The sequence below is a fragment of the Dama dama genome, chromosome 10 (genome assembly GCF_033118175.1).
Source record: "Dama dama isolate Ldn47 chromosome 10, ASM3311817v1, whole genome shotgun sequence".
Classification (NCBI taxonomy): Eukaryota; Metazoa; Chordata; class Mammalia; order Artiodactyla; family Cervidae; genus Dama; species Dama dama.
This window is the reverse complement of record NC_083690.1, coordinates 3,109,405-3,131,576: the sequence shown is the minus strand read 5'-3', so window position 1 is coordinate 3,131,576 and position 22,172 is coordinate 3,109,405. Positions and strand designations below refer to the sequence as shown.

At 66.0% G+C, this 22,172-nt stretch overlaps 6 protein-coding genes across 16 annotated transcripts in view; 3 read left to right on the top strand and 3 right to left on the bottom strand.

Annotated features, from left to right (window-relative positions):
- Positions 1-77: 77 nt before the first annotated feature.
- Positions 78-5,075, bottom strand: NUBP2 (NUBP iron-sulfur cluster assembly factor 2, cytosolic). Of its 3 annotated transcripts, none has more exons than XM_061152528.1 (7): positions 5,000-5,075; positions 2,368-2,486; positions 2,065-2,266; positions 1,321-1,475; positions 1,098-1,208; positions 933-1,002; positions 78-637 (listed from the first exon to the last, which is right to left on the bottom strand). In XM_061152528.1, exons 1-7 carry the CDS (start codon positions 5,013-5,015, stop codon positions 492-494), a joined length of 819 nt encoding a protein of 272 aa, XP_061008511.1. In that variant the 5' UTR covers positions 5,016-5,075; the 3' UTR covers positions 78-491. The 3 variants fall into 3 exon arrangements, with proteins under 3 accessions (XP_061008511.1, XP_061008512.1, XP_061008513.1); XM_061152529.1 differs by having other exon boundaries at positions 2,065-2,263; XM_061152530.1 differs by lacking the exon at positions 1,321-1,475.
- Positions 5,076-5,388: 313 nt separating this feature from the next.
- Positions 5,389-11,062, top strand: SPSB3 (splA/ryanodine receptor domain and SOCS box containing 3). The gene is made up of 7 exons (XM_061152524.1): positions 5,389-5,527; positions 6,741-6,878; positions 9,400-9,574; positions 9,652-9,839; positions 9,924-10,026; positions 10,100-10,225; positions 10,312-11,062. The coding sequence occupies exons 2-7, from the start codon at positions 6,753-6,755 to the stop codon at positions 10,629-10,631; spliced, it is 1,038 nt and encodes a 345-aa protein (XP_061008507.1). The 5' UTR covers positions 5,389-5,527; positions 6,741-6,752; the 3' UTR covers positions 10,632-11,062.
- On the bottom strand, positions 11,055-14,436 carry EME2 (essential meiotic structure-specific endonuclease subunit 2). 2 transcript variants are annotated; one of them, XM_061152522.1, is made up of 8 exons: positions 14,210-14,436; positions 13,893-14,029; positions 13,441-13,533; positions 12,677-12,768; positions 12,410-12,503; positions 12,163-12,278; positions 11,820-12,009; positions 11,055-11,738 (listed from the first exon to the last, which is right to left on the bottom strand). In XM_061152522.1, exons 1-8 carry the CDS (start codon positions 14,433-14,435, stop codon positions 11,568-11,570), a joined length of 1,119 nt encoding a protein of 372 aa, XP_061008505.1. In that variant the 5' UTR covers position 14,436; the 3' UTR covers positions 11,055-11,567. The 2 variants fall into 2 exon arrangements, with proteins under 2 accessions (XP_061008505.1, XP_061008506.1); XM_061152523.1 differs by having other exon boundaries at positions 12,163-12,260.
- A 102-nt stretch (positions 14,437-14,538) lies between these two features.
- MRPS34 (mitochondrial ribosomal protein S34) lies at positions 14,539-15,799 on the top strand. The gene is made up of 3 exons (XM_061152520.1): positions 14,539-14,894; positions 15,043-15,085; positions 15,175-15,799. Exons 1-3 carry the CDS (start codon positions 14,574-14,576, stop codon positions 15,465-15,467), a joined length of 657 nt encoding a protein of 218 aa, XP_061008503.1. The 5' UTR covers positions 14,539-14,573; the 3' UTR covers positions 15,468-15,799.
- A 262-nt stretch (positions 15,800-16,061) lies between these two features.
- On the top strand, positions 16,062-17,264 carry NME3 (NME/NM23 nucleoside diphosphate kinase 3). Its single transcript, XM_061152521.1, has 5 exons — positions 16,062-16,147; positions 16,231-16,361; positions 16,473-16,574; positions 16,646-16,758; positions 16,854-17,264. The coding sequence occupies exons 1-5, from the start codon at positions 16,102-16,104 to the stop codon at positions 16,969-16,971; spliced, it is 510 nt and encodes a 169-aa protein (XP_061008504.1). The 5' UTR covers positions 16,062-16,101; the 3' UTR covers positions 16,972-17,264.
- A 46-nt stretch (positions 17,265-17,310) lies between these two features.
- MAPK8IP3 (mitogen-activated protein kinase 8 interacting protein 3) overlaps positions 17,311-22,172 on the bottom strand; it is a 42,462-nt gene continuing 37,600 nt past the window's right edge. For all 8 annotated transcript variants that reach the window (XM_061152511.1, XM_061152515.1, XM_061152512.1 and 5 more), the window contains 11 exons: positions 21,201-21,390; positions 20,986-21,102; positions 20,834-20,914; positions 20,679-20,746; positions 20,418-20,566; positions 19,908-20,079; positions 19,721-19,834; positions 19,560-19,598; positions 19,198-19,377; positions 18,941-19,087; positions 17,311-18,867 (listed from right to left, as the gene is read on the bottom strand). In XM_061152511.1, coding sequence (XP_061008494.1) covers positions 18,746-18,867; positions 18,941-19,087; positions 19,198-19,377; positions 19,560-19,598; positions 19,721-19,834; positions 19,908-20,079; positions 20,418-20,566; positions 20,679-20,746; positions 20,834-20,914; positions 20,986-21,102; positions 21,201-21,390 — 1,379 coding nt within the window. In that variant the 3' untranslated portion in view covers positions 17,311-18,745. The remainder of the gene's footprint in view (positions 18,868-18,940; positions 19,088-19,197; positions 19,378-19,559; positions 19,599-19,720; positions 19,835-19,907; positions 20,080-20,417; positions 20,567-20,678; positions 20,747-20,833; positions 20,915-20,985; positions 21,103-21,200; positions 21,391-22,172) is intronic.

The window sequence follows — 22,172 nt, the reverse complement described above, 5'->3', positions numbered from 1 at the left end:
GGAGAACACTGCACAGGACACAGTGACACCTGGCCAGGAGGCGGGGCCGGGGCGGAACGCTCTAGAAAGGTCAGATGTGTAAACACAGCGGTGGGATACATTTATTGCGGGCTCCTCTGAGTTACAAGTTTGACACCTTAGTGGGTGTCACCTCCTTCACTGGGCTTGCGGGCCAGCAGGCCAGACAAGCTCCCAGACGCACCAGCTCTGTGAACAACATGGAGACTCGGCTGTCGGGAGCAGCCATCTGTCTGGGCCACGGGGGTACCGAGCTCTGCCAGCAAGGAGGGCAGGCCACGGCACGGGGACCCCACGCCATGCCCGGGTGACCGGGCAGAGCCACTCACTGTCAGCGGCTCAGCCAAGATGCCACTGAAGCTCCGGAAACGTCCCAGACGGGCCCAGCGGGGAGAGGGGCACACGGGGCCTGGCCAGGTCCCCACCCCAGACCTCCAGCCCCACAGCGCACAGGAGCGCTCAGCCTGCCTTGGTCAGGAGAGCCCCACGGGCGTCTCGCTGAGAATCTTCTGGGCGATGGAGGAGAGCGCAGGGAACGCGGGGCTGTCGGGGAAGTCCTGGATGAAGTCCCGGCCGTCCTCCAGGCTCCGCGTTAGCTCGGGGTCCAGAGGCACCGAGCCTGGGGGCGGGGGCAGGGAGAGTGAGCAGTGAGGGCCAGGCTGGGAGGCCCTGTCCACCCCCTCAGCCCAGGAGCCCGCGAGCAGCACTGCCGAGGCCCGGCAGGACTGGCTCCCGGGCTGAACCTCCCCAGGACGCCCAGCAGGCCCCACTGCCTCCTGGGTGCTCCTGCAGAAGAAAACACAGGCTCCTGCGGCTCACAGCTCCCGCAGGGCAGGGGGACGGCGGGGTGGGAGGAAGCCCCCTCTCGCCTCTCCCCAGAGGGCAGGGCCCTGGGGCAGCCCCGGCCCACTTACCCAGGAAGGGGACGCCGGCGTGTCTTGCCAGCTCCTCGCCGCCTCCCTTGGAGAAGACGTTGGTGCACTCCTGGGACACAGAGACACAGGGTCCACCTGCTTCCTCTCTGCCCGCGGGGGGCGGGGGTGGCCGGCCACCCACACCCGCGACCTCCCAGGACTCACCGAGCAGTGGGGACAGACAAAGCCGCTCATGTTCTCCACGAGCCCGATCACCCGCAGCCCCACCTTCCTGCAGAAGGTCAGCTCCCGCCTCACGTCCCCCACGGACACCGCCTGGAGGCCGGAAAGGGGCGGGGGCGGCAGGTGGGTACCCCAGAAACAGCCAAGATGGGCGAGGAGGGCAGGGCGTCTGCCCCGGGGTGAGGGTGCCCTGCGGGAACAGTACCTGGGGCGTGGTGACCACGAGGGCCCCCAGGGGACTGTAGGGGCGCAGGGCGTCCACCACGGCCATGTGCTCATCAGAGGTCCCTGGGGGCGTGTCCACAACCAGGTAGTCCAGCTGCCCCCAGGCCACGTCGGACACAAACTGCTTTATCAGTGCTGTGGAGACCCAGGGAGGCTCGGGGTTGGGTGTAGCGAGCAGGCAGGCAGGGTCTCACCAGGCCCACACCCCCTCTTGGCCCCAGGGCGGGGCGACCTTTGGGTCCTGGGCCCACTGGCATTTGGAGAGCTGTGTGTGCCACTGCGCGCCAGGGGAGAGACCCTTCCCCAGCCCCCCAGGACTTCAGCTCGGGCCCTAGCTTCGATGGCTGGAGTGGGGACCCTCCAGGGGCGGATGTCTGTGCCCCAGAGAGGCGGCCTGCGGGGAATGCCAGGCGGGCATGGCCTGGGAGCAGCCCCTGCCCCAGACTTGCTCCCACACCTGGCAGCCCCATGCTGGCCTTCGGAGGGAGCCGAACCCTGTCTACTGGGGCAGAGGCATCAGACCTCTGGGGAGGACCAGGCAGCTGAAGGCCTCATGGCTGCGGCTCACACTCTTGCTCCCCAGGCCCGCTGTCTGCGTACTCGCAGGCTTGATGGGTCGGGGTGCGGGGGAGCGTCTTAGAAGTGAAGAGGTGGGCGCCAGCCTTTCCCCCGGCGCCCGAGGTGGTGGGGCGGGTGGGGCGCCGGCAGCTCAGCGCGGCATTACCGTTCTTCCTGGGGCCTCTCCACACCAAAGCCTCGTCTGGCTGCTCCAGCAGGAAGCCCACAGACATGAGGGAGATGCTCTGCTCCCGGTCCACGAAGACGGGCACCCAGCCACTGTCGCCCTGGTGCACCGCCCTGCCCTGCACTCGGAGCATGCGGGGGATGCTGGGGCCGCACAGGTCCACGTCCAGGATCCCCACCTGCTGGGGGCGTCCACGCGACTCATGAGAGGCGCTCCAGCCGGGCGCTGCCCTGCATGACCACCCAGGAGAGTAGGGCTCGCAAGGAGACAGGAGGCGCTCACCTTCTTGCCCGCGTGGCGCAGGGCCAGCGCCAGCTCTGTGGAGATGGTGCTCTTCCCGACGCCCCCCTTTCCCGAGAGGACGAGGACGATGTACCGGACGCCGGCCAGGTTTCCAGGCTCTGGTTGGAAAGACAGAAGGGAGAAGGGCTGGGTGTCTCCTCCGTGCCAGCCGCCCTCTGCTGCCCACTTACCGCGGCCATCACGCACGTCCTACACCCAGGTCCTGACACAAGCAAATGCAGCCACGCGAGAGGGATTCCAGCAGACCCCAGACCCAACCCACTGCGTCCTCAGAGACGGCCGCCCCCGCTCGGTCTGGAGCAGGGCTGCTGCGGCTAAAAATGCTGCAAACCCTCCGCTCTGCAGTGTGCACACGTGAGTGCATGCACACCTTGCATGCACAAGGCCAATTCCAGCCAAAGCCTCCCAGCTGGCTCCAAGGGATGAGGGTGGAGACCAAAGTGCTGCCAGCCCCTGTGCCAGCACCTCTAGGTCTGACCGCAGGCGGGCAGCGCCCTCCTCTGGGGGCAGAAGCGGAACTCCTGGCAGCCCCAGCCTCCTGCTCAGGAGGGAGCCCACAGCTTGAGGAGGCACCCACACTGTGTGAGGGGGCAGAAGTTAGGTCACTCGGATGGCTCACGGTTACGCCTTAAGAAACCCTGGGTACCCCCAGGCAGGCTCTGCCCCAGCTCCTGTTTCTCCCAGTGAGCCTGAAATGCCACCATGAACACACTCACCACTCCCACCCCTGCCACCCCACACGGGCGCCATCTGTGTACAAACAACCCTCAGCCCCTGCAAAGTGCCCTGAGGACCTCACCAAAGAGAGTCCCGCCTGGCCTGCAGCAAGCTGCTTGCTCCAGCAGCCTCCCTGCACCCCGGCTTTGCAGGAAGGGCTCAGCGCGAGGTGAGCGAACACTGTCTCCCTCCTGACCCATCTCTCATGGGCAGGTGCAAAGGCCGCTGCCACCAAAGGGTCCCTGGAAGGAACTCAGGGTGCACCTGGCCTGGCTTCTCCACAGTTGTAAGGCAGTGCAGTGCCTGTCCTGGGTCTCCTTCTAGAGATCCTGTATGGTGACGAGGAAAGGCCACCATCCCCCAGCCACGGATCACTGCCGACAACACGGCCACCATGCCTCAGGCCACTTCTGTGATGACTTAAAAGGCTCTTACTTAAACTGCTTTAATATCAGAAAGTAGTGGGGGGAGCTTCCCTGGTGGCTCAGTGGTGAAGAATCCTCCTGCCAATGCAGGAGACATGGGTTTGATCCCTGCTGTGGGAAGATCCCACATGCTACAGAGCAGCTAAGCTTGTGGGCCACAACTACTAAGCCTGTGCTCTGGGGCCCGGGAAACACAACTCCCGAAGCCCACAAGCCCCAGAACCTGTGCTTCGCAACAAGAGAAGTCACCGCTCGCCACAACTAGAGAAAAGCCCATGCAGCAATGAAGACCCCAGCACAACCTATAAATAAATAAAAGTATCTTTTAGAAACAGTAGTTGGAAATCAATTTCACCTTTCTTTGGTGGGCAGATGGGCACTCGGGCAGAAACTTGGGAAAGAACAAGGCAGATGCGGGTCCTGACACCTCCATGCCCTCCATGCCAGCGCTGCAGTGCCAACCTCTAAGAGTGATGCCTTGCTCTCCTCACTGGTGGGACTGGGGAGCTTCATCTGCCTAAGCCTCAAACAGGATATTGCGGCTCCCATCAAGTAACTGGAAGGAGCCGCCAACTTCCCAGACCACAGTTCTCAGGAGCCAACCACAACTTTCCCTCAGAAGTAAACTCAAAGGCTTACAAACGATGACAAATCAAATACATACTACTACATGGGAGAGGCTGCCCTGGAAGGGGCAAAGGAAAGCAGTGTCTCCCCCACGGAGGGAAGTGAGGGATCCCACATTTCGATGAGAAGACCAATCAATCAAGCCTTAAGTCCAACCAAATCAAGATTATCTGATACACTGGACAAGTACCGGAATCTTTGTATATAAAGAATCTCTCCAATAGGATACAAGCAACTGATAACAGGAGCTGCCTCTGAGCACAGGGACGTTTACTGCATAGCCTGTGAGGCTTCTCGAATTTCTGTGTGCATTTGTCTCTTCGTTAAAAAAAGCATCCATCATCAATCTAGAAACCATCCCCCTCACCTTGTAGCAAGTGTACCCTCATCATAACAAGCTTCTTCTGATTTTTCTCTCCAGTCTTAAGTTTAAAATCTGATGGACGAATCCAGCGTTGTAAACGCTTTGTGCTCAAGATATCATACCCGAAGTCTTTTAGAAAATAATGTAGCTAATCTGTGCGAATCCGGCTGTGCCCAATGTATACATTGGGTCCAAAGCAGATTTCATTAAAAAAAAAAAAAAAAAAGGCTTAGAAAGTCAAAATAGAACTTCTACAAAAAACAGAATATGACGTTCCGGTTTCTCTTAGAGCGCCTTATTCAAGTAAGACCTCCTTCTAAGCGCCGTAATGACACGTGCGCGCACCTCTGAGAACTTTATACCGCACATAAGACGGTGTGCTGAAACCCGGAGCCACGACTAGCACCTGCGGGTCTGCCCCATCCCTCTCGCCTCGGCGCCCGCCGACCCGCGACGCCCAGCGGTCAGGCACACTCACCTGCAACAGCTTCCATCCTGCCCCAACTCGCCCCGCGTCCTCCTCGCAGCCCGCCTCCGTCCAATCTGAGTGAAGCGCCTTCGGACCAATGGGCAACGCGAACCCGCCCTGGCTCCCCTTGATAGGCCCACTCGCGCTACCCTTAGCCAATCAGATTGCCCAAAGGGTGCACGCAGGTTCCGTCGCAGACGGCGTACAGGACAGGGACCCACTTCCGTGTCAACGCCCCAGCATGGGACCGCTTCGTTTGCCCGCCCCCGGTCCAATAGGCTCGCGGGACTTGTCTCCGACCGCTTCAGATGTGGCCAATGAGGACGTCGATCTAGGATTGACAGGGCCAGCAGCCTCTCAGCAAGAGGCTTGTGCCGCGGGGCCCGCCCCTCTTCCGAACGCTGAAGTCGAGTGCACTGCGGAGCCAATGCGGCGCGGGGGGCGGACCGCGGGGCGGGGATTGTTTACGTCTTGCTCCGGAGCGGAAAGTAGGTCGCGGCTGGCCCGGCTGAGCGCGGCAGCGCAGAGCGGCTGCAGGTGAGCAGCGGGCCTCGGCCGCTCCTCCCCGGGTCTTCCGGGCCTTGCTGCCCAGCCTGGGTCGGGACCCCACTGCACCCGTTGGCCTCGCGGAGCTGCGGGCGGTGCGCCTTTGTTCCGGCGGCGGCGGCGGCGGCGGCGGCGGCGGCGGGGCCAGAAGAGGCGGGCGGAGGCTCTGCGCCGCAGGCCGGGCGGGGCGGCGGGTGGGAGGAACCCCGCGACCCCGCTGACCCTTAGACAGTGCGATGCCCGACGGGGAAGCGACCCCTGCTGCAGCGGGGTCGTCTCGGGACCGTGCATCCCCCGTGCACGGCCTGGCGCCTACTGTTGCCGTGGCGGTGGCGGGCGGGGCTTAGGCCGGGCCCGCCGTGGCCGGTTCCAGTAGCGAACCCGAGTCTTCAGACGGGCTCCCATCCCTCAAAAGCTGTGCCTACGCGCGTCCCCTGCCGCCCCTCGGGATCGTGGCCGGGGACAGTCCCGGCCCTCCTAGGGAATTTCAGTACAAGATCCCAGAGATCGACTTGTAACTGTAAGTCGGGCTTGGAAGTTGAGAGCCAAAGACGGGAGGGGAAAGCGTTCTGGGCAAAGGGCTGGAAAGGACCAGCAGCCGGAACAGGGCGGAACTTGATGGGCTTGGTAGGATTTTACATTTTATCCGGAGAACAATGGTAAGCCCTGAGAAGTTTATAACTCGCTAATTCAAAATTTCTTAAGATTTATGTTTCGAAAAAGCTGGGTTGTAGTGAATGAAGTGGGCGGAGCCGGAGCGGAGGAGTCTTGCGGGGGTGGGAGAGGCGAGGTGGCGGCAGAAGGTTCAGGACACCCACCGTTGGAGGTGGTGTGGGGCGTGGAGGGCCGTGGTGGGAGGAGGTGTTGGGATGACTGCTGTGTGTCTGGCATGAGGAACTGGGAGGATGGAGATGCCATTTGTCAAACTGGACACCGGAGGAAGGGCAGGCAAGGCTTGAGATGCCCAAGGGACGGGTAAGCAGGACACTTGGGTTCCTGAGGCCAAGCTCAGAGAGGGGCCTTTGAGAGTCATGGGTATCTGGGTGGTGTTCCATGCTCTCTACCTGTTTCATCAAGGTGCTTGGATCCTGGAGCGAGGTACCAGCTTGTGAAGAGAGTTCCAGACCTGGGTGGGCTGGCACAGGCTGTGGGACCAACTGGTGTGCTGCGTCTTTCTCTGCTCTGACCCTGTGGTTTCTTCCAGCTCCTTTCCACCATGGCCAGGCGCCCGCGGAGCAGCAGAGCGTGGCATTTTGTCTTGAGCGCAGCCCGCCGGGATGCAGATGCCCGGGCTGTCGCTCTGGCAGGGACTGCCAACTGGGGCTACGACTCTGATGGGCAGGTAGGTTCCAGTGGGTGAGGTGGGCATGGCCGGACAAAAGTGAGGAGACCCCCGGGGGCAGGCATTGCCTGAACTGAGATGGAAAGGGAAAGATGGCCCGGGGGGCAGAGGATGGGGTCACCTCTGCTGGACCAGTTGCTGTGTGTGCTCTTTCCACTCTCCCAAGCACTTCATGCCGGTTAAGGACACACGTGGCCTTGTGTGGTGGGACCTCAAGGCAGATACGTTTCTCTGTAGTGGGTGTCAGTGGGTACTTTGGTCAGTTGACTTAACAAAAATGTCTCCATTCCATCTACTCGGCCGATTACAAGGGTGGTTATTGTTATCTCCAAGTGCAACTTTTTGGACATTTCCTCTGTTGAAGCCTGTGCTCTATATTTGTGTATATGCACCTGAAAAAAAGAACTTTGATTCTTAAAGACCAGTATTCCTGTGCCTTCCTGTGCTCAGGACCCTGAGCTCTGCGAGGCCCAGGATCACGGAGGCCTTGAGGAGGGCGGCTCAGCTGTCTGTCTGCCGGGCAGGTTCCTGAGGGGCCTGGGGCTTTGCTCTCGGAGCCTTGTCACCCTGACCCTGTGGTGGGGCTGGGTGCACTCTGTATCTGCCATGGGGAGCCTCACAGTCAGGATCCTGAACCTCTCAGGGCAGAGCTGGGCTTCGGCTCTGCCCTGAGTCTCCTCCACTGTTCTTGGGGATCTCTGACTTGACTCTGGTCTGTTACCCTCACCTGGCCTTGGTGCCCTGGCTCAGCCAGGTGTCTGGCGGGGACAGATATCTCTCCCCCCCCCCCACCTCCAGCATGAGGGCAGCTGAGCCCCTGGAACCACCAGACTTTGGGGGGGAATTGGAGCTGGTGGTATCCTGGGCCCCCTTCCCGGGCCTCCCTTAGCTCCCTGCCCAGGCCAGCGAGAGGCCCCAGCCTGCATTCCTGTCCCGCCTCCAGCTCCCACTGACCACGTGGCTTGGGCAGTTTTTTCTGCCTGCGCCTGCCTCGCTGGCTCATTGCTGTGGGATGCGGGAGGCGTCCAGGGGCTGGAGGCGCAGTGTCTGACACACACTTGCAGTTGGGTCGTCCAGCAGCCCTGAAGGCGGCACGCACCCATCACTGCCCCTGCAGCCCTGAGCTCTCTGTGTAGCTTGCGGAGAAGCGGGTTCTGCCCTCCGTGCAGGGGGTTACATGCTGGATGCCAAGCATGGGAACTCCAGGGCCAGCGGTGCTCAGGTCTGCGCCCTGGCTCAGGGAGGGGTGTCTCCTCCCGCAGCAGGGGGCCTGCCTGTTCCTCAAGAGCTAGGTGCTGGGGGCCCTCAGCCTCTCCATGGTTACCCATCTCCGACGGGCTCGACCTCCTCGCTCCCTGCCCAGCTTCTGTGTTGCTTCCCTCCTTTGTGGTGCTCAGGGCTGAGTGTGATGGAGCAGGGACTCCATCCTGGGGGCAGGAGGCAGGTGAGCAGGGAGCCGACAGGAAGGAAGAGGACGCAGAGCACGGGCCTGGCAGAGCCTTTTTGAACTGGTATCCGAGAGAGATCCAGGGGCAAACAGACCCTGCCCCACCCCAAGGGGACAAGGGTGGGCAGGACAGGGGGCTGGGTGGGGGCGCTGATGCTATCTGAGGGTAAGTCTGTGGGCTTTGCTGTCAGGGCAGCAGGATCTCAGATCTGAACAGGTCCGCTGGACGGCTGTGCAAAGGGCATTTCGGGCCAGAGGGGCACCCAGAGGTCAAGAGAGTGAGGGTGGAGGCCTGAGCCCAACCAGGAGCCCAGGCCAAGCCGGGAGAGCTCAGCACAGGCACACGGAAACAGTCTGTGCTCTGGGCCTTCGCTGGCTGGCCGGGGTCCAGAGCCCAGGTGGGTGCCTGGAGGCACCCTCACTGGTTTTCAGGAGGGTCTGGTCAGCTGGTCTCCAGAACCTGGCCAGTTCAGCCTTGGCGTCTGGTGCTGGGCTGAGATCTGGCCCCTAAGGCTTGGAGTCTGTCCCATGAGGACTGAGCCCCCGTGCAGAGGGCCTGTGACCGCAGGGCTCCCTCAGCAGGGCCATGTGTCAGGGGCTGAGCTGCCCTGGGCAGACGGGGGAGCCGCAGTCTGGGCCGGGTGTGTAGGCTCTGCAATGGCAGTCGGGCCCCAGGAGCCCAGCTGCTGCTCCGGGGAGACCAAGCTGCCTTCCTTAGGTCAGTGGTGGGCTTTGCCATGGGCTCCCCTGTGTATCTGTGACCTAGGAGCTCTGGGCCTTGAGGATGGCTGAGCGTGCAGCCCTGCCAGGGGGCTGATGAGCTGCTGGACCTCCAGGGCTCTTGACTCCATTCCCAGGAAACCTCCTCGTCGTTGGCCTTCGAGGAGGCCGGAAGAGCTGTCTGTGGTTGCAGCAGCTGGCTGTGCCCTGGGGCAGTCCTCTGGAGGCCAAGCCCCAGGTCCCTTCCTCGGGACGTCTGGCTGTTGACCCAGGGACCTGTGGTGGGGCAGGTGGAAGGAGGGCGGTTGGGCCAGTGCCGGCAGGCCGGGTGGGAACATCTCCCATGTCCCCCAGCACAGCGACTCAGACTCCGACCCCGAGTGCACGTCCCTGCCGTCATCAATCCCCAGCGCCGTGCCGGTGACTGGAGAGTCGTTCTGCGACTGTGACAGCCAGAGCGAGGCCTTCTGCGGCAGCCTGCACACTGCCCACCGGGGCCGGGACTGCCGCTGCGGCGAGGAGGACGAGTGTGAGTGCGGGGCTGCGGCAGGCGGGCAGGTGGCCTCCGGGCAGGCTGGGGCTCAGCTGGGCGTTTCACTCTTGCAGATTTCGACTGGGTCTGGGATGACCTGAACAAGTCCTCGGCCACCCTGCTGAGCTGTGACAACCGGAAGGTCAGCTTCCACATGGAGTACAGCTGCGGCACGGCAGCCATCCGGGGCACCAAGGAGCTGGGGGAGGGCCAGCACTTCTGGGAGATCAAGATGACGTCACCCGTCTACGGCACCGACATGGTGAGTGGCCGGCAGGGCCGGGAGGCGGGGGTGCTACCAGGCACCTCGGTCGCCTGCCCCCTCTGCCCAGCCCCCTGTTCCCAGATGGTGGGCATCGGGACGTCAGATGTGGACCTGGACAAGTACCACCACACATTCTGCAGCCTGCTCGGCCGGGACGAGGACAGCTGGGGCCTCTCCTACACAGGTTCGTGGGGCCCAGGTGGGCAGGGCTGGCGCCCCCTGGGCTGCAGGTCTCACCCCAACCCTGCTGCCCCCAGGCCTCCTCCACCACAAGGGCGACAAGACGAGTTTCTCCTCGAGGTTCGGCCAGGGCTCCATCATCGGCGTGCACCTGGACACCTGGCACGGGACGCTGACCTTTTTCAAGAACAGGAAGTGCATAGGTGAGGGCGAGACCTACCGCGGCTGCCGGGAGCGGGGTCCGAGCCCTGGGGGTGCTGAGAGCCCTGAGGCTTCCCCCCTCCCCCAGGCGTGGCGGCCACACAGCTGCAGAACAAGAGGTTCTACCCGATGGTGTGCTCCACGGCGGCCAAGAGCAGCATGAAGGTGATCCGCTCGTGCGCCAGCGTCACGTCCCTGCAGTACCTGTGCTGCTACCGCCTGCGCCAGCTGCGGCCTGGCTCCGGGGACACGCTCGAGGGCCTGCCCCTGCCGCCCGGCCTCAAGCAGGTGCTGCACCACAAGCTGGGCTGGGTCCTCAGCATGAGTCGCCAGCCTCCTGCGCCTTCGCCCGCGGCCAGCGGCCCTGAGCCCCGGCACTGCCAGCGGAAGCGCTGCCGAAGGACCTAGCCTGCTCCCTGATCGAGACCCCCGGGGCTGGGACAGCGCGGTCCTCGCCCCGCCTGTGGACTGCCCCAGGGCCGCCGAGGGGAGGACCGAGCTGAGGTCTGTCCCGCTGCCCCTCTGCTGCCTGAGGATAGGACGGGCCTCACTGCAGGGGCTCGGGGCTATCAGCCCTATGACCCCGAGACCCAGCCTGTGTGCTCCGGTGCTGGGCATGAGAGCAGCCGCCGCCCCAGCGCATATGGGCTCAGGCCTGGGGGGCTGGCAGGGGAGGGGCTGGGGGGCTGTGGTTCGCTGCCTGCAAGGAGGACGCTCCTTGAGGTCGGCTCTCCCTGCCACCACCGGCCTCAGGTTTTTCTTAACTTGCTTTGCATGTCGTCAGCTCTGTTCCTCCTGTCTGAGGCTGAAAGCGACCATAATAAACTAAGTCTGATGTCCACCTGCCTATAGAATGAAGGGGGTCAAAGTGAGGCCTGGGGCTCATAGGTGTTCGTGCTTGTCTCCTCTTGGGCCCTCGTGGTATCCTGGGAGAGGTGGCCTGGTTCTTTCTCATCCCTCTAAACCTTGTCTCAAAAATGAAGATTCCCCCACCCCAGCCTCCCAGTGATGGGAGTTTCCCCTGTGGGACCCGAGGCCCCCACAGCCAGTCCTGCTGGTGCCAGCCCTCGGCCAGCGCGCACAGGTCCAGGGCACGTGAGCCCCGCCCCCCCACCGTCTCGAGACCTTCCACCGGCGAGCAAAGAATTTCCTCTTCTCCCAGTTATGCAAGATTTCTCTCTGCTGCCCCCTCATCTCCCAGCTCGGGGTCAGACTCGACCAAGAGCCCCGAGAGCCCCAGGTGCGGGGCGCACCACCCCCCGTGGTTTCCCGCAGGTCCCCTGGGCGGCCATGATCACTCCTGCCACAGGTGGGGGGGGCCCCTGTGTGGCCCCACGGGCGTGGTCAGGAACCCAGGTCCAGCAGGAGGTCGGGGTCGGTCGTGGTCAGGAAGAGGCAGATGCGGCGGGAGAGGTCGGGCCCCACCCTGCGGGGCAGCACACCCTTGCCCGTCTTCACCGGGAGGTCAGCCAGCAGGGCCAGGCGCTCCTGCTCCGTGCCACAGGCCATGTACGCCTAGGGCGGGCGCAGGGGTGAGTGGCAGGCCTTGGGGAGCCGGCCTCCGTTCCCGGGGTTTGGGTGAGGGCGGGCACCCACCTGCTGCAGCAGGCGGGGGGATGGGAAGGCACTGACAACAGTGTCAGCCACGGCTGGGCTGACGCGGTTGAACTGCCTGACCTGCCTCCACCAGGCTCCCCGCAGCCCTGCGCCGTCTCTGGCCACTCGCTCGCCTGCCGCCCAGCGCCCAGAAGTGCAGAAGGGGAAGGCCCCAGACTCCTGGGCCTGCCTGGTGGGGGGGGGGGGGGTGCAGGGAGGCGCTAGAGGCTCCTCACCTCTGCCGAGCACCCCACCCCCTGCTCAGCAGAGCCTGGGACTCCTCGGACACGCCCCCCCCCCCCCCCCCCCCCCCGCAGCTCCCAGAAGGGAGAGGGTCACGCACTTGAAGGGGCGCTGGGCGAGGGCCTTGGTGAAGGCACACACGTGCTGGCTCAGCTCCTGCCAGGAGGCCACCAGCAGCACGTCCACGTTCGCCCAGAGCTGCAGGTGCACCAGGGCCTAGGTGGGAGTGACCGTGGTGTGGGGCATGGGGTTCCCCAACAACACATGCCCCCATGGGCCACACCGGCCCCCGACACGCCCTGGACAGCAGCCCAGGACCAGGTCCCAGGCCCACCTCACCGTCTCACCTCCTCCACCTCAGGCCAGCCGACCGCCCCATTGGTGCGAGTGACCGCTGGACGCCCTGGCTGCCGCGTCTCCTGGGCTCTGGGCTGCTGAGACCTGGGCAGACGGACAGTCCCTCTGGCCCCTCACCCTCCCTGACCCTCTTCCCTCCCCCCGAGCCACCCAGGGGAGGGGGTCAGCTGTGAAGCCAGCCCCCAGAGCCACCCTGCCTTCCCCCTGAACCCTCCCGTCCCAGTGAGGCGGGCCAAGGGTGTCAGGGTGACCAGTACCACAGGTAAGCGTCCAGACCGATGACAGCCAGGTGGAGGCAGGCAGGGCTCTCAGGTGTGACCCAGGGCACAGAACAGGTCGGGCCACATACCTGCATGCCAAGGAGGCTCACCTGTTCCTCAGGGCTGTGGCAGGCGGGGCCCACCGGCCAGCGCCAGCTTGCAGGAAGCAAGCAAAGTCCTTCCAAGAAGGACCCCTCGGTGCTGGGAGGGGGCGGGGTGGACTCCTCCGCCCGGCCTGCTCTCTCAGAAAACCAGCCCTGTGCTTCCCACAGGGAGGTCTACGAAAGTCCCCAGGTACATCCCAGGCACCTAGAAGACTTGGAATGAAGCCCCCTCCCCATCCCTGGCCCACCTCTGCCTGGCACAGAGCAGGTGCTTGATGAACTGTGAACCCTGAGACCCAGAGCCTGGCAGATGGTCCGGCCTAAACATACTCTGGTGCAAACGTCAGCTGAGAGAGCAATCCCTATTTCTCCTCGTGCCAGGGGGGCTGGGTTGTGGGGTGTCACAAGGCCGACTGTACAGCCAGCCTGGGGCCCTGGTCCCCAGGCCCCCACCCGCAGTTGACCACCTAACTTCTGACTCAGGACTCAAGAGAACCTGCCTCATCGTGGCTTCTGCGGTCTAGAAGCAGCTGTGGCTCCCATCTGCTGCCAGCCCAAAAGCCCAGCAGTTTCCCCCAGTTCAGCCCTGACGCCCAAGGCAGAGCACCCAGCCCTGCCATCTGCCGACAAGGCTCTCCTCCCACTCCTCCGCCGCACCTGGGTCAGCTGGACCACTCCGCGCACAAACTCTTCAGGCTCCAGCAGCAGCAGCACGTGGGGCTCATCCTCAGCCCACACCTCAGGGGGCACCTGGGGGACATGGGGGGTGCTGCTGCCCACCCCGGGCCACAGTCCGGGCCCCCAGGAGTCCCGGGGCTCACATAGGTTCTCCCCGGGCTGCTCTCCACCAGCCCAGCATCCCGACTTCTACTAACACCGAGCCAGAGGGCCAGGCGGCTACGCCTGCGGCCACAGCCTGGACAGGCTGGGAGGGCCGGTCCCTCAGCGCGGCCCTTCCTTCAGGCTCTGGGTCCCAGCCTTTAACCGCCCGCTCCGCGCCCCCCCCATTCTCAGTTCGCTGCTTTGGGAAACGTGCCTCTCAGAGCATCTCTGCTACGTTAAACACCCAACCCAGGGCTGCACTCGGCCCCCACCCCCGGGACACTCACACCGCGCGGGCAAGGGTCTGGGCTCGCTCGGCTCCAGCGGAGGCTCCGTGCCGGGCGCTGCGGCTCCACGCGGGGCTCACAGCCCAGGGCGTGCAGGGCCTCCATCAAGGTGTCGGCACCCGCGTCTTCCAGGACGGCTGGGACGGGGCGCAAGGAGTCCGGCGGTCACTGCTCCCTCCCCCGCGCGGACACCGGACACTCACCGCCCGGACAGCGCGCTGCCAGCACTGACCCCCGGCCGGCTCCCAGGGCGCAGGGCGGAGTCCGTCCAACCGGGTCCCCCAAGGCCGGGCTCCCACCCAGGCGGCTCCCCGCACCTGGGTCCACGAGCACCGCCAGGCGACGCACCGCCTGCCAGGGCCGCAGCCACCGCAGCGCCTCGGCCGCCGGCCTGCGCTCTCCCACCGGGTCCCGAGTCGTCGCGGGGGTCTCCGCGCTAGCCGGACCCTCGGCGTCCGAGTCTGAGATCTCCCACGTCGGGGGCCGCCGCTGTTCCCGGCCCCGGCGGGCGCCCCCGGCCCTCCCGGGCCCTGCCCTCGCCATGGCCCGCCCGGCCCCTTCTCCACTTCCGGCCGCGCCCGGACTCCTTTGCAGGGGACACCCGCCGCTTCCGGCGCCAGGCGGGTCTGCAGCGCGGCGGCGGTGGCATCTTCCGGCCGGACCGTGGAGGCCGCCCCTGCCATGGCGCGCAAGAAGGTGCGGCCGCGGCTGATCGCCGAGCTGGCCCGCCGTGTGCGGGCCCTGCGCGAGCAGCGGGAGCGGCCGCGCGACTCGGTGCGCTACGCCCTGGACTACGAGACGCTGATGCGGCCGCACTCGGGCCGCAAGCTGCCCATGCGAGCCTGGATCGACGTGCGCCGCGAGAGTCGGCTCCTGCAACTGCTCGGCCGCCTTCCGTTCTTCGGCCTGGGCCGCCTGGTCACGCGCAAGTCCTGGCTGTGGCAGCACGACGAGCCGTGCTACTGGCGCCTCACGCGGGTCCGGCCGGACTACACGGCGCAGGTGCGCGCACCGCGAGCTCCGCGCCGCTCCCGGCCCCGCGGGGCTCCGGCGCCTCCCCTGCGAGCCGCTGAGTGGGAGGGAGTCTCCTGTCGCCCGACCCCTGGGCGAGCGCTTTCCGAGCTGACCTCCTCCCCTACTTGCTTTACAGAACCTGGACCACGGGAAGGCCTGGGGCATCCTGACCTTCAAAGGTAAGGCGTCGGAGACTCGGTGGGGAGGCTGCCCGCAACAGGTTGTTCCGGCAACGTCTGAGCAAAGGTCCCCGGTCTCCTCTCCCCAGGAAAGACGGAGAGTGAGGCCCGGGAGATCGAGCAGGTCATGTACCACGACTGGCGGCTGGTGCCCAAGCACGAGGAGGAGGCCTTCACCTCTTTCACGCCGGCGCCAGAGGAGACGCCGCGCCCCGTCCCCTACCCGCCGCTCCTCCGGGCCATGATTCTAGCAGAGCGACAGAAAAACGGAGACCCCAGCACGGAGGAGCCCATGCTCAGCCTGGAGAGGATACGCACTGATCCCTGGGACTATCCTGAGAACCAGGAGGCGAAGAAAAAGACCAAGGGCACAGCAGTCTAAAGTGCGGGAGCGGGCAGGCTGCCCCAAGGGTGCAAGACAGTGGGCACCCCTTTGGGTCACACCTGAATCAGCCCCCTTGGTATCTTGGATCTGACCTCCCCGCCGACTTGTCGAGTTCTACGTTTTCGTACAAAGGGTGCGGTCTGCACCTTATCTCCTCTGTCCCGGCTTCCCCAACTCGCAGATCTGACTGCCAGAAGTGGTTCCTGGGGGCACGCTGGAAGCAGCAGGGCAGCAGGTGTGGAGCCCAGTGCTGGCCTGTCACTTCCACCTTGGCTTCCCCTCCCACGACCCGGGCAGAAACTGAACGCGAATAAAGGCACATGAAGTAACCTGGGATGTGGCTTCTTTTGAGTTTGGGGTTGGGGGACCAAAGCGGGCTGGTGGCAGGGCTTCGGGGAGGAACAGGCTGTCACTGCTGCTTACGACCCTCGGTGCGGAGACCCACGGGGACTGGGGCGGCCCGGGCGCGGCCGTAGAGGTCCCGATGTGGGCGTGGACGACAGACGCCGCCTCGCCGCGCCCACCGAGGCTGCGGCTCCCAGCGACAATGCCGCTTTAAGCACAGGCTCCGCCCCGGTCCGGGCACCGCCCCCGCCCGGGCCCGCGCCGCCCGCGCCCCGCCGTCGCCATCATGATCTGCCTGATGCTGACCATCTTCGCCAACCTCTTCCCGGCGGGTGAGCGTCGCGGGCCGGGCTACGCGGGGCGGGGAGGGGGTGCGGCCGGGCCTGACGCGCCCCGACCCCGCCGGTCCCCGCAGCCTACACCGGCGTGCACGAGCGCACCTTCCTGGCGGTGAAGCCCGACGGCGTGCAGCGGCGGCTCGTGGGCGAGATCGTGCGGCGCTTCGAGAGGAAGGGCTTCAAGCTGGTGGCGCTGAAGCTGGTGCAGGTGAGCGCCGGGGTCTCCAGCCGTGGGGAACGGGGCGGGGTCTACGGGCGTGGGGCGGGGCCCCGGGGGCCAGGATCCTGGAGCACGCGGCTTGTCGCCCTACCTCCCCAGGCTTCGGAGGAGCTGCTGCGGGAACACTATGCCGAGCTGCGCGAGCGCCCCTTCTTCGGGCGCCTGGTCAAGTACATGGGCTCCGGGCCGGTGGTGGCCATGGTGAGTGTCGGCGGGCGGGCGGGCAGGCGGGCGGGACGCTGACCCAGCGCTGACCTCCGACCTGTCGGCAGGTGTGGCAGGGTCTGGACGTTGTGCGCGCTTCCCGAGCGCTCATCGGAGCCACGAATCCGGCCGACGCCGCGCCCGGCACCATCCGCGGCGATTTCTGCATCGAGGTCGGCAAGTAAGTCAGGTTCTGACTCCCCAAAGTGGGCTGCGCGGGGCCTTGACCGAGCTCTGCCTGCCCCGGGCTGTGCTCACGCCGCCTCTCCCGCACAGGAATGTGATTCACGGGAGCGACTCGGTGGAGAGCGCCCGCCGCGAGATCGCACTCTGGTTCCGCACAGACGAGCTCCTGTGCTGGGAGGATAGCGCGGGGCATTGGCTATACGAGTAGCCGGGCCTCGGGCAGGTGTGCCCCTCCGAAGCGGGCTGCGGCTGACCCCGCCCCCTCCAGGCCCCACCCCGGAGCTCAGAGCGCCTGTCCTGTGGTAGCCCCGCAGCAGCCTTCCGGAGGGCAGGTGGGTGCCCGCCTGCCGAGCTCTGGTTGCCTTCCTGCCCTGGATGGGGTTTTCAGGCGCCTCGGCCCAGCCCGCTCCTGTTTACAGCTTGCCTGGAAACGCAGCAGGGCGCAGCTCTGGTACTTGGCTTGCCGGGCATTTGTTTTTATAATAAACGGAAGAAAACTTTTGTGTTCCAGTTGGTTTGGGCCCAGGGACACAGAAGTATGGTGTTAAGACATTTATTACATACAGAGCAGATACGTAGGGTCACTTGCAGGGCCAAAGCCTGAGGAGAATCGTCCCAGCCCCTTCCCCTGGCTGCACCCACCCGGCTCACCCCCAGGTCGCTTCAGGCCCCCTGAGGACAGAGAGGGACTTGACGGACGTCACAGTGGAGAGTGGCAGGGCGTGGGGGAAGCCTGCAGTGGTACCGGCTGGGCTCAGGGGCAGCTGCCCAGGGTCTGTGCTTCTCTGTGGGAGGGGGTGGGCAGCAGGGCCTGGGCGACCCTGCCCAGTGTCTGGAGGAAGAGAAGTGAGGCCTGGGCAGGGGGGATAGCAGTCCAAGGCAATGCCGCTCGGAGCAGCAGGCACGGACGCCTAGCAGCTCCTCTCCTTGGCCCTTGGCCTCTGCTGAGCAGAGTCAGCCTGTCATCAGGGCCCTCACGGGAGCAGGCCGCGCCACTGGCCCCAGGCACTTAGTATCGTGTCTTAGGAGCGGGCTCCTCCGAGACTGCACCGGAGGCAGGCCCTGGAGCACTCCTTCCCATCACCCTGAGGCTGAGCCTACATCCAAGGACTAACCCCAGGAGAGGCCAGGGCCCCCCCCGCCCCCCTTCTTCCTGAGGCCTGGGCCTGCCCTGGCAGCCTGAGAAATTCCACCCTAGGGGCTTCCGAGAGGGGTGGGACTCAAGGGGCCTGCTCCTACAAGGTGGGTCTTCGCCCAGGTTGAGCCAGTGGTGAGGGGAAGACACGGGTCAGTGAGGGCCTAGCACACGGGATGATCACAGGGCTCGAGCTGGATGAGGGTGTCTATCTGTCTCTTCTCGAGCAGCTGCCCCAGGGAGCTTGGTTACGTGCTTTCATGCCGGTTCCCAGGGTGGCAGGGGTTGGGGTGGGGGGAGCCCAGGGAAGGTGAGAGGCTGGGCCAGCTCCCTGAGGGTTGGAGCCCCGCTCTCGTGGACAGCAGTCAAAGGCAAGTGGACCGAGGGTAGGAAGACTCAGCAGGGTTGAGTCCCTGCTTGCTCCCCGGGGGGACCCTGGGAGAGAGTGATGGGAGTGGAGGGCCCAGGGTGGAGCCAGGGCTGCCTGTAGGGGTGTGCCCTGGCCTGATCCCCCCTGGGGTTCTGCCTCGCTCTGGCCCTGCAGTGTCCTGGGCCTGGAGGACTTAGGGCCGGGTGCCAGCCAGGAGCTGCTGGGAAGCCGGTGTTCCAAAAGGCTCTGTGCCTCCCTGGTCAGAACGCTGCCCTCTCCCCGCCCCACCCCCAGCCAGACCAGCTGCTCTGCCAGCTCGCGGGGGGGAGGCCCCGGGCCTCAGGTGAAAGCTGCAGGTTGAGAGGTCAGAAGTGGGGTGGACGGGCGCCTGGCCGCCCCAGGGCGGTGGTGGGCAGGTGGGTGGGGCGTATGTACAGGTGCGGGCGGCATCAGGCGGGCAGGGTGGAGGGCCGCAGCTCACTCGGGGGTGTAGGACACCTGCCACACGATGATGTGGCTGCGCTCGGCCTTGGACAGCACCGGCTTCACCTGGCTGACATCCCCCACGCCCTCCTCCGGCTCGTCGTCCTCGCCGTCGCCTGGGGAGAGCAGAGCTGCGTGAAGAGACCACCCGCCCTGACGCCGCGGCCCCGCCCCGCGGCGAGCACTCACCAATGCGGAAGTCGATGTAGCCCTCCCCGCCGCTCAGCACCAGCACGTTCTTCAGCTTCTGGGCCTCGGCATCTGCGGGAGCGGCGGGCCCGGGGCCCTCGGATGGGCTGTCGAGCACGCTGCCGTTCAGGGTGGCCAGCACGTTCCCTGCCAACCGCACAGGGCCTCAGCGGGGCGTCGGGGGCCCCACGCGGTCTCCTGCCGGGGCCATGCTACAGCCCTGGGGTGGGGTGGGGTAGGGGGTGCCGGGAGCTCACCTGGCACCGAGACGAAGAACTTGACGGCATCCCGGTGGCCGTGGAAGCAGAGCTGTGCCTGCGCCATGGAGCAGTAGGGGATGAAGCTGCTGGCTGCCCGGTCGCTGCTGTCGTCCCCATACACATGGATGACGCCGCCGGGGCGGGCCCCCTCTCCCGACGTGGGGGACGTCTTGTTGGCTGAAGAGAGAGGGGCTGGGGGCGCTGAGCCTGCCCACTGGGCGGGTCAGCCTTCCAGCAGGCGAGGGATGGGGTGGGGCCTGCCTGGGGCCCACAGCCAAGCCAAAGGCAAGGCCATCTCAGCCCCAGGGCATCCAGGATGGGGGCCTCCTGAGGGCAGAAGGCGGGCACTTTGGACTCACCTCTCAGCCCCAGGAGCTGGCCTCGGTGCAGGACCACGGCTGGAAAGGGTGAGGGTGAAGCAAGGAAGGGAGAGAGACCGGTGGTCACAGAGGGGCAGCCTGCGCCCTGCCCGGGACCCTGACGTGCGCCCACCGTCTCTGCAGGCGCCTGGGGTACTCACTCTCAGTCAGGGGGATGGAGATGACGACTCCGTTGCCAGTGCCCACCCAGAGGCGGTTGCCCGCGATAAGCAGGGCTGTGATGCGCACGAAGGAGAAGCCTAGCTTTCCTGTGCCTGTGGGGGCGGGGGCTGGTCAGCGGGCAGCCTTAGGGGACCCCTGCCCCCACACGCTGGCCAGCGCCCTCACCCAGCATCTTGCTGACGTAGGGCTCGATGTCCACGTCCTGTAGGTGCTGGTGGGTGTGGGCATGGTAGAGCCGCAGCGTGGAGTCCAGGCGGATGGACACCCAGACCCCGTCGCCAATCCACGCCAGCTGCCGCACCTGACTCTCCCGCCGTGGGTGGGCATCGAATGACTTCTGTGGGGTCAGGGCAGCCCATCAACGGGGTGGGGTCCCTGAAGCTGCCACAGCCAAGTGTCCCTGAGGCAGCTCACGGCCGCCATTCAGGGCTTCGTTGCCCTCTCCTCCTGGGGGCCTTGGGACCTCCCCACAGCCGTGCCAAGGGAGGTGCGTGGGGCCCGCGCAGACTGCGACTGCTGTGTCAGGGGGAAATGGCAGGCGGGCTCCAGGCAGACAGGCATTCACAGCCCGGCCGCCCTTTGCTGGCCCATGACCTCGGACGAACCAGTTGCCCCCCTGAGGGCGTTTCCTGCAACCCCACGAAGCCCCTGTGTGGGAAGCCCTGCCACACTCGCCTCAATCTGCATGGTCTTGGGCTGGATGACGTGCACCTTGTTCTTGTAGCCGCACCAGACGCGGTCGTGCACGACGGCCATGCAGCGGATGGAGTGGTGCGGGTGGCCCAGGTCCATCAGGTGGTAGTTGCTCAGGTCCCACTGGCCGTCTGCAGAGAACCCACAAGCCCTGCTCAGGCCTGGCTGGGCTGCCTCTGCTCACGTGGGGGGTCACACCCCGAGGGGATGTCAGGCCCCCCGCATCCTCAAACCAGGTCTCACCTTCACCCCGGTGGAAGATGGCCAGTGTCCCGTCGGCCAGAGCCACCAGCACGCGCCCCTTCACGTGCCTGTGACGGGAGGGCAGGTGGGCGGTGAGCTGGGCTCAGGCCACTGCCCTGGGCCCTCCCTGCCCACCCCCCGGCGGGGTCACGCACACCAGGCTCAGCACCGAGTCCTTCAGCTTGATGGAGTGCAGACACTTCTTCCAGTTGGCCACGGCCGAGTGCACATAAAGCCTGCAGGAGGAGGCCGGTGGGCGGGGGTGCCCGGGGGCCCTCCCCACCCCAACCCCTGGGGCCCCGCATACCAGCCGTTCTGGGCTCCCAGCCACATGGTGGGCGCAGCGCTGGTGCTGCCCGCGGGGTCCCCGCTGGGCTCTGGCTCGGGCTGCGCGCTGCTCATGTCGGCCTCCGGCCCGTTCTCACTGTGGGGAGGATGGCGGCTCCAGGGAGGTCCACGGAAGCCCGGCCCCCACCCCCGCCAGTCCCCCCCATTTGGCTGTCCCACCCTGAGAGAGCCCACCTGTCAGGCTGGGCGCTGGGGGGCGGGGTGGGGGCTGGGTCCGTAAAGACATGCTCTGTGAGTGGCCCGGGCCGAACGGCGGCTGCCTCTGCCTCGCTGGGCCCTGCGTCTGGCACCTCCGTGGCCTCTGTGGCCTCCTCCGTGGATGGAGCTGGGTTGACCTTCCCATTGGCGACAGCCGACACCTCCCCTGTAGAAGGGAGGGGTGAGAGGAGACGGCCACGGGCCTGGCCTGGGACTCACCCTGGCCCTCGTCCAGCACCAGGGTGTCCCCCGGGCCCAGGACTCACCCTGGCCCTCATCCAACACCGGGGTGTCCCCCAGGCCAGGTCTCACCCTGGCCCTCGTCCAGCACCGGGGTGTCCCCGGGCCCAGGACTCACCCTGGCCCTCATCCAGCACCGGGGTGTCCCCCGGGCCCAGGTCTCACCCTGGCCCTCGTCCAGCACCGGGGTGTCCCCCGGGCCCAGGACTCACCCTGGCCCTCGTCCAGCACCGGGGTGTCCCCGGGGCCCAGGTCTCACCCTGGCCCTCGTCCAGCACCGGGGTGTCCCCCGGGCCCAGGTCTCACCCTGGCCCTCGTCCAGCACCGGGGTGTCCCTGGGGCCCAGGTCTCACCCTGGCCCTCGTCCAGCACCGGGGTGTCCCCGGGCCCAGGACTCACCCTGGCCCTCGTCCAGCACCGGGGTGTCCCCGGGGCCCAGGTCTCACCCTGGCCCTCGTCCAGCACCGGGGTGTCCCCCGGGCCCAGGTCTCACCCTGGCCCTCGTCCAGCACCGGGGTGTCCCCGGGGCCCAGGTCTCACCCTGGCCCTCGTCCAGCACCGGGGTGTCCCCCGGGCCCAGGACTCACCCTGGCCCTCATCCAGCACCGGGGTGTCCCCCGGGCCCAGGTCTCACCCTGGCCCTCATCCAGCACCGGGGTGTCCCCGGGGCCCAGGTCTCACCCTGGCCCTCGTCCAGCACCGGGGTGT

Bases quoted from the DNA above. Each gene is read 5' to 3' on its own strand.
- NUBP2 (XM_061152528.1), bottom strand. The intron at 2,267-2,367 runs GTGAGCGCCTCC...GGACGCCCCCAG, and splicing joins TGCGCCACGCGGGCAAGAAG to CAGGTGGGGATCCTGGACGT. The intron at 1,209-1,320 runs GTACTGTTCCCG...TCCGGCCTCCAG, and splicing joins TCGTGGTCACCACGCCCCAG to GCGGTGTCCGTGGGGGACGT.
- SPSB3 (XM_061152524.1), top strand. From the start codon at position 6,753: ATGGCCAGGCGCCCGCGGAGCAGCAGAGCGTGGCATTTTGTCTTGAGC. The intron at 9,575-9,651 runs GTGAGTGCGGGG...TCACTCTTGCAG, and splicing joins CTGCGGCGAGGAGGACGAGT to ATTTCGACTGGGTCTGGGAT. The intron at 9,840-9,923 runs GTGAGTGGCCGG...CCCTGTTCCCAG, and splicing joins CCGTCTACGGCACCGACATG to ATGGTGGGCATCGGGACGTC.
- EME2 (XM_061152522.1), bottom strand. From the start codon at position 14,435: ATGGCGAGGGCAGGGCCCGGGAGGGCCGGGGGCGCCCGCCGGGGCCGG. The intron at 12,279-12,409 runs GTGAGACGGTGA...ACTCCCACCTAG, and splicing joins GCTGGCCTGAGGTGGAGGAG to GCCCTGGTGCACCTGCAGCT. The intron at 11,739-11,819 runs GTGGGTGCCCGC...CGCCCGCCCTAG, and splicing joins CCCCCCGCCTGCTGCAGCAG to GCGTACATGGCCTGTGGCAC.
- MRPS34 (XM_061152520.1), top strand. From the start codon at position 14,574: ATGGCGCGCAAGAAGGTGCGGCCGCGGCTGATCGCCGAGCTGGCCCGC. The intron at 14,895-15,042 runs GTGCGCGCACCG...CTTGCTTTACAG, and splicing joins GGCCGGACTACACGGCGCAG to AACCTGGACCACGGGAAGGC. The intron at 15,086-15,174 runs GTAAGGCGTCGG...TCCTCTCCCCAG, and splicing joins GGGCATCCTGACCTTCAAAG to GAAAGACGGAGAGTGAGGCC.
- NME3 (XM_061152521.1), top strand. From the start codon at position 16,102: ATGATCTGCCTGATGCTGACCATCTTCGCCAACCTCTTCCCGGCGG. The intron at 16,148-16,230 runs GTGAGCGTCGCG...CGGTCCCCGCAG, and splicing joins CGCCAACCTCTTCCCGGCGG to CCTACACCGGCGTGCACGAG. The intron at 16,759-16,853 runs GTAAGTCAGGTT...TCTCCCGCACAG, and splicing joins TTCTGCATCGAGGTCGGCAA to GAATGTGATTCACGGGAGCG.